General features: G+C 50.1%; 1 protein-coding gene across 1 annotated transcript; it reads right to left on the bottom strand.

Annotated features, from left to right (window-relative positions):
- Window positions 1-4,678: 4,678 nt before the first annotated feature.
- Window positions 4,679-6,605, bottom strand: LOC133043917 (elongation factor 1-alpha 1-like). The gene has a single exon (XM_061125337.1). The coding sequence runs from the start codon at window positions 6,588-6,590 to the stop codon at window positions 5,202-5,204; it is 1,389 nt and encodes a 462-aa protein (XP_060981320.1). The 5' UTR covers window positions 6,591-6,605; the 3' UTR covers window positions 4,679-5,201.
- Between the last annotated feature and the right edge of the window lie 830 nt (window positions 6,606-7,435).

The following is a 7,435-nucleotide window of genomic DNA, read 5'->3' as shown; positions in this document are numbered from 1 at the left end:
AGCAAAGACACTCAAAGCCTCCCTGCAGCCTAGCCTGCTGGAGCCTGTGGTCCCTCAAAGGCAGAGCTGGATGCCAGACTCACTCCATCCCCAGGAGCAGGACTGAGGGCCTGGGGGAAGTGGGCAGGAAGGAGGGAAGGTCCATCCAAGGCCATGTTCTGACCTGGTCACCCATCTGGGATTGCACCTGCCTGAACCTTCTGAGGAGCATTCATGGGATGCCTCAGGCTCCTCCTCTCCAGGGAGGAGAGGGGAGCATCTGGGTGTTTGTCTCACCCCCACGGGCCTGCTCCACAGGACACCGACTCTCTGTGTTTCCATGTGTAGAGCATGTGAGCGCCTAACAGTCTCCCATCCCTGGAGCCCAGGGCAGGAAGCCAGAGATGCAGGACCTGGAACTGATCCCAGGAGATCTCCTAAGTCCCTCCCCACGTGCTGCAGAGCCTTCTCCACACTTTTGTCCAAACCTCCCTCGGAAGGCTTTCTTCAGTGCCTCTCACTCCCTCTCAGCCCCGTTTTCCTGAGGCTCCAACTGGTCCTCTCATTCTTTCTTGAAGACGTCAGCAAGTCATGGCCATCGCCTGCCTGACCTTCGGAAATGTGAGTTCATCCCTTCATCAGTTCTTCCTCAGCTCCTGGAGAATTCCCATCCTGCACAGACTTCTCTGGGCAGGTTACAGGCACCGGGTACAGAAACACTCAGTGTCCCCCCATCTCCCCTGAGCCCTTAGAGCTGGACCCCATTGAGCTCACTGTGTGGCTGATGCAACTCCACGGTGACGCGTGTCAGGTGAGAGCCCTGTGGTTCTGAGCACAGAGACTGAGTCTGGCTGAGTGAGCGCAGAAGAGCGTGCACTGGGAGGGAAGAAGCCCAGGTCAGAGAACAGAAAGACGTCCCCAACGTTCACAGTTCAGGGAGGACAGGATGCAGGACAGGTCCCCCTCCAGGATCCCACAGTCTGGCCCCTGAGGTCCCGTGAGCAGGGGCTTAGGTCCAAACACCTGGAATCTCAGTGTTTCAAGTGTAATCAAGTTCCCAGGAGACAGAATAACTTGGGTCTGGGGACAGCATCCTTGGACTAATAGTTCAGGCTGAAGGGTGAGGAAGATGACTGTGTAACAGGGACCCAAACCCTGGGGCAAATTCTCAGGAAGAGAGGCTCCAGATTTAGTGCTTCTTGGGTGCACACGTGCCCTCTTCCCAGACCAACAGAAATGACTCTCCTCACACTGTTCTGGGTCCAACCACCCCACACACGACAGTAAGTACACTGCCCACTTCCCCAGCTGGAGACAGACATGAATCATTGCCACCTTCTGCATATTGCAGTGATGCCAGGGAGGAAGGGCCCTAGTCCATGCTAGTGCTTCTCCTGTTCCATTGGGCTCCCTTCTCAGTATTCTGCATGTATGTCATATATGTGCAGGCAACAAGGAGGTACAGTAGAGACCCTGGCCTCCAGGAACATTGCTCCCCTGACACCAGTCTTCACTGGGATCCCACTCCCTGTTCCTCTTTGCTGAGGGGAAATTCACCCCTGCGGATCCTGGGCTGGGCCATTGCTGTGTCAGCACCATCACCTGGGTCTCCATCAGGACCTCACTGCCCCTCTGAGAGCAGGTGGTATCACCCCCATGGAGAACAGGAGGAAGCTGGGCCCGGGAACCAGGAGAGTGGCTGAGGCCCCTGCCTGGGAAGGGCCATCCTGGTGGGCCCTCTGGGTGCCTTGAGCCTCCTCCCTGATCCATGTTGAGCTGATTGGTCGGGAGAACGCAGGGTTTCCTGTTCCCGGAGGAAGTGAAGCAAGCATGTGGTGTTTCTGAAGCATAGCTCATCCTGGGCCCAGGACAGTGTACCCACCCCACTGGGAGCCCAGACCATGCAGCTGTCTGTCCGCACCTGCTGTCCTGTCCCACGTGGGGAGAAACGGGCAGGAATGTGTGCTACACACATGTGCCTGCCACCCAGGACCTGCGTGCCTCCGGGCAGAGCCTCTGGTGACAATTTCATGTTTCTCTCATGCCTTGGTGCTGGGCATCTTTAACATCCTGTGCCAATCTCTCAACAATGCCTGGAAGTTCATATTAACTTGTTCTTTTCCAAAGGGTGCTGTCCTGGACCTCACACCAGTGACGACAGCTGAGTCTGGGCAGAGCCCTCCCTCCAACAATAGGGACATTGTTTTTGAAAGACAGCAGATGTGTTATGACCAACCATTCTTTAACCTGATAATTAAAGAAGCTGTATATTTCATTATGAAAACGCTAAAACTAACAGTTCAGATTCAGGAAATGGGGTAAAACCTAGAGAAGTAAAATAATTCCCCAGTAAGATTATTGGACATCTCCCTACAGTGCAGTTATGTTTTTGGAAGCAAACCTCAAAAATGTTGTCATTTCTTCTGTACATACTTTAGTTCATCCCTATATTTTAAAAAGGTCTTTGCCTGGTGGCCAGACTCTAAAGAATTTGCCCGCAAGGCGGGAGACCCGAATTCTTATCCCTGGGTTGGGAAGACTTCCTGGAGAAGGGAAAGGCAACCCACTCCAGTATTCTTGCCTGGAGAACTTCATGGACAGAGGAGTCTGGCGAGCTACAGTCCATGGCTTCACAAAGAGTTGAACACAGCTGAATGACTAACACTTTGCAAATGTCTAAGTTTTCTCTACCCATATTGTTGGAATTTAGGCTCTTGCAACTTTCTTCATTTTAAATAACACTGCAGTGAACATATCTGTGTATGAAGTTTTCTCCTCATCTTTGAGGCTGTTTTTCTGGGGCTGGGCCCTGCAGATGACATTGTTGGGGTAAAGGGAATGAGCGCTTAAAGACTCCCTGTGTTTGACTCATCCCCCACCCACCCACCCCACCCCCGCCACCAGCCGCCCTGGGTGTCCCTGCAGGCTGAGTGTGGGGTTGGAGGGGTGAGAAGATGGAAACAGGGGTGGGGGTAGGGTGGGGGGAGGAGGGATTTGCCAAGGGATTCACGGTGTGTTGGTGGCAGGTCTTCCTTCATGGAGCCTGAGACGGAGTGGACTGTGTCAAGAAGGACATGGAATGTCAGGACTGGGCTTCTGTCTCTAAGGGGATCAGCTGGAGGTGGAAATAGTCCCAGGGTTGGGCTGGTGGGCAGGTTGTTTGACTTGAACCACTCAGAAGTGACAGCTTTGCTTTCAGTTTTGTTTCCCAGAGTATATCTGGGCACAGAGGGTGTGTGTGGTCATTGCAGAGATGCACAGTCGGAGGCTGCATCTGCATAGCTGAGAACATCTGGATCTTGTTCACACTCAGCGAGAGGAGGATCACTGGGTAAGCAGTGCGGAGAGGCCCTGCCCATCTCCCCGTCCTCAGGATGAATGTCTGAGAAAGGATGATGTCACTAGTTGACAGGAGGGAACTGGAAGCTCAGAGAGGTGAGGTCATGGCCGAGGCAGCAGGTGAAGCAGGGGCAGAGCCTGGATGTGGAGGCAGGTGTGTCTGAGGGCTTCCTCCCACCGTGGGGCTCCTAAACAGAGCAGAGGGAGGGCGGCATCCGTCCCGGTGGACTCAGCTCAGCACGTGGACCCCTGAGACGTGAGCAGTGAGCCCAGGAGGAAGGGGGGTGTTGGGTGTGCTCAGTACTTTGGGAAACTGGAGAAAGCAGAAGGGTGGAGGAGGTCAGGGGAGTCAGAGCCTCCCTCCTATGACCTGGCCTCCTTGAAGCTGCCCCCAGGGAGCTAGGCTAGGGCTGATGGGGGAAAGGGGATTTTTTTTTTTTTTTTTTTTCAGTTACAAGGAATCGGGGTTTGTTGAAAAACCCTGCCTCTGAGTGCCAGGCTCAGTGCCAGGCCCTGGGGGACTCTGCCACCTGGAGAGAGACAGGAAACCAAGTGGGGAGTCAAAGGGCGTTGGCTTCCTATGTTCCCCCGGCCCTCTGCTCAGAATGTGGGTGACGGGTGGTCCTGTGTGGGGAAGATGGCCCTGCTAGAAGAAGAAGGGCTCACTGCACAAGGTCCACATATAATCCCTCTGGTGCAATATTAAGATAAAAAGCCAAACTCTACAGACATCAGTTTAATAGGAGGGGCATGAGCTTAAATCTATGTTTTTTACCAGCAGAGACAATCCTAGAAACTTTAGGTTATTAAAACCACATTTCCACCCCTCCCTCGTACCCATGTCCAAAGGCCTGGTCTTGGCCTCCTTTCTGCACACAGAGAGCTGTGTGACCCTGGGCAAGCTACCTCCTGGGGAATTGGTTGTTCTATTCTATTACTAAGTTTTTAAAAGCTGATTTCCATGTTTCCCTGTGGGTGCAGATGTTTTTTCTGACCTGGTTTATGGGATCCTTGGCAATTTTAAATTCCAAGAGTCCAGTAGGTCAGAATTTCCTTTATATCTTGTGGAATGTGTGTATTTAGAAAGGTTTCCTTAAATCAATGTTTTCTGTTTTGTTTTGTTTTGTTTTTAGCCTCCAGCATCTTTTATTTTTCCTAGAACCTGTATACAATTAACTCTAGCAGGGCAGTACTCAATACTGTTTAAGCCTCACATTTTAGATTAACTACTTATTATAAATGTGAATGCACATCCTCATAACTGGGAAACTAAATGACATATTTACTCATTTATGTAACCATACAAAATTTTATATGCAACAGGAGCTTTTATACTATAGAATCTGACCTTACAAATTAGCTTACATATAAAAGTTACTCTTTGCTCATCTGTCCTAATCTAGAAAGTGTTGCACCAATGCTTAAGATGTTATTAAAACAGATGAGTTCTCTCAACACAAGGTTAACAAACCTGAAGCTCCACCCTAGAAATACAAATGCATAATTTGAAAATTGTTTTACCAGAAATAGCTTATGAGCAACTCTTACCAAAGTAGTACTATAGGGAGTTACAGTGTTGACCAGAAGAAGACACAGGTTTCTCATTAAACTTTTTTTAATGGGTCTCAAATTCTGTGACAGATTTTTGGTCAAGTTGTTTTCATTAAAAAGTACTGATTTTAAAAACTAATAACTTAAACTGCCACACACAAAACACATGGTCCACAAAAACATTCTCCTTTCCTTCTGAAGGTTTTACGATGCATTGTTATCATTAACCAGACTTTTGCTATTAAACTTAAATGGCCAATTGAGACAAACAGTTCTGAGACCGTTCTTCCACCACCGATTAAGACTGGGGTGGCAGGTATTGGGGGTAATATTCATTTAGCCTTCTGAGCTTTCTGGGCAGACTTGGTGACCTTGCCAGCTCCAGGTGCCTTCTTGTCCATTGCCTTGATGACACCCACAGCGACTGTCTGTCTCATGTCACACACAGCAAAATGGCCCAGGGGAGGATAATCAGAGAAGCTCTTGACACACATGGGCTTGCCAGAAACCGTATCAACAATGGCAGCATCACCAGATTTCAAGAATTTAGGGCCATCTTCCAGCTTTTTCCCAGAACGATGATCAATCTTCTCCTTCAGCTCAGCAAACTTGCACGCAATGTGAGCTGTGTGACAATCCAGCACAGGTGCATATCCAGCACTGATTTGGCCTGGATGGTTCAAAATAATCACCTGAGCTGTGAAGCCAGCAGCTTCCATGGGTGGATCATTTTTGCTGTCACCAGCCACATTGCCACGACGGACATCTTTGACAGACACGTTCTTGACGTTGAAGCCCACATTGTCCCCAGGAAGGGCTTCACTCAATGCTTCATGGTGCATTTCTACAGACTTCACTTCAGCTGTTACATTGACTGGAGCAAAGGTGACCACCATGCCAGGTTTGAGAACACCAGTTTCCACACGACCCACAGGGACAGTACCAATACAAACAATTTTATAGACATCCTGGAGAGGTAAACGCAAGGGTTTGTCAGTTGGGTGAGTTGGTGGCAGGATGCAATCCAGAGCTTCAAGCAGGGTGGTTCCACTGGCATTGCCATCCTTATGGGTGACTTTCCATTGCTTGAACCATGGCATCTTAGCACTTGGCTCCAGCATGTTGTCACCATTCCAGCCAGAAGTTGGCACAAATTCTACTGTGTCGGGGTTGTAGCCAATTTTCTTAATGTAGGTGCTGACTTCCTTAACAATTTCCTCGTATCTCTTCTGGCTATAGGGTGGCTCAGTGGAATCCATTTTGTTAACTCCAACAATTAGTTGTTTCACACCCAGAGTATAAGTCAGAAGGGCATGCTCACGGGTCTGCCCATTCTTGGAGATATCGGCTTCAAATTCACCAACACCAGCAGCAACAATCAGGACAGCACAGTCAGCCTGGGATGTGCCTGTAATCATGTTTTTTATGAAGCCTCTGTGTCCTGGGGCATCAATGATGGTAACAGAGTACTTGCTGGTCTCAAATTTCCACAGGGAGATATCGATGGTGATACCATGCTCACGTTCAGCTTTCAGTTTGTCCAAGACCCAGGCATATTTGAAGGAGTCCTTTCCCATCTCAGCAGCCTCCTTCTTGAACTTCTCGATTGTTCTCTTGTCGATCCTGCCACATTTGTAGATCAGATGGCCAGTCATGGTAGACTTCCCTGAATCTATGTGCCCAATGACAACAATGTTGATGTGGGTCTTCTCCTTTCCCATTTTGTCTTAGGTTTAACGGTGGTTTTCATGACACCTGTGTCCTAGCGGCAAACCTGTTGCAAAAAAAGGTCAATGTTATTTTTAATGCTTCCCTCAGTCCCTTCAGTTTTTTCTGTCTGGTTTACACTGGATCGTTTTGAATGATTGACTAACTAGGATCTTTAGTTTCTTCTCCAACTCTTCTCCATTCTCTTCCTCTTTCTCCCCCTTCTACCCTCCCTCCCTTTCTAACTTTCACAGGGGACCTGGGCTTGTGCTGTGTCATCTAGAAGTTGGTTGTTTCATGTCCCCAGAAGGGGTCCCACCCCTCATATTTTGGCCAGGCTGTGCCCAGGAGGGCGGAGGGTGCCCAGAGGTCCTGGACAGGAGGAGCAGCAGAGAACAGACAGGGCCCCTGATGATGTGGGTAGGGTTCTCAGACCTGGAAGAACTGAGCAAAAAGGAACCATGACCAGGAAAGTGTGACCTTCAAGAGGAACTGTAGAGGACTGGGGGAAGGTGTCAGAGGGAGGCTTGGAGCTGGGCCTCCAGGGACAAGTAACCGGTCACATAGTGAGGCCAGTGGGGAAACACGTTTCATGGGGAGGGGCAGCCTGTGCCAAGTGAGGAGTCAGTCTCTTGCAGCAGGCCCTGTGGAGACAGAGAGTGTGAGGAAGACAGGAGCTGGGGCAGTCGGGAGGGTCTGGGTGCTGGGCTAGGGACTTTCTTAACACCCCTTTCCCTTCCCAGGGAGCATGGCTGCAGGTACCTGAGGGAGATGGTTGGGGAGAATCTGTCTGCCCATGAGGAGGGGAGGGATGCATGACTAGCCGTGCAGCTGGGCAGGGACAGGCTTCTCCAGGGTC

The sequence above is a fragment of the Dama dama genome, chromosome 22 (assembly GCF_033118175.1).
Source record: "Dama dama isolate Ldn47 chromosome 22, ASM3311817v1, whole genome shotgun sequence".
Lineage (NCBI taxonomy): Eukaryota > Metazoa > Chordata > Mammalia > Artiodactyla > Cervidae > Dama > Dama dama.
Note: the sequence above shows the minus strand (reverse complement) of the source record. Positions and strands in the feature narration are given on the sequence as shown.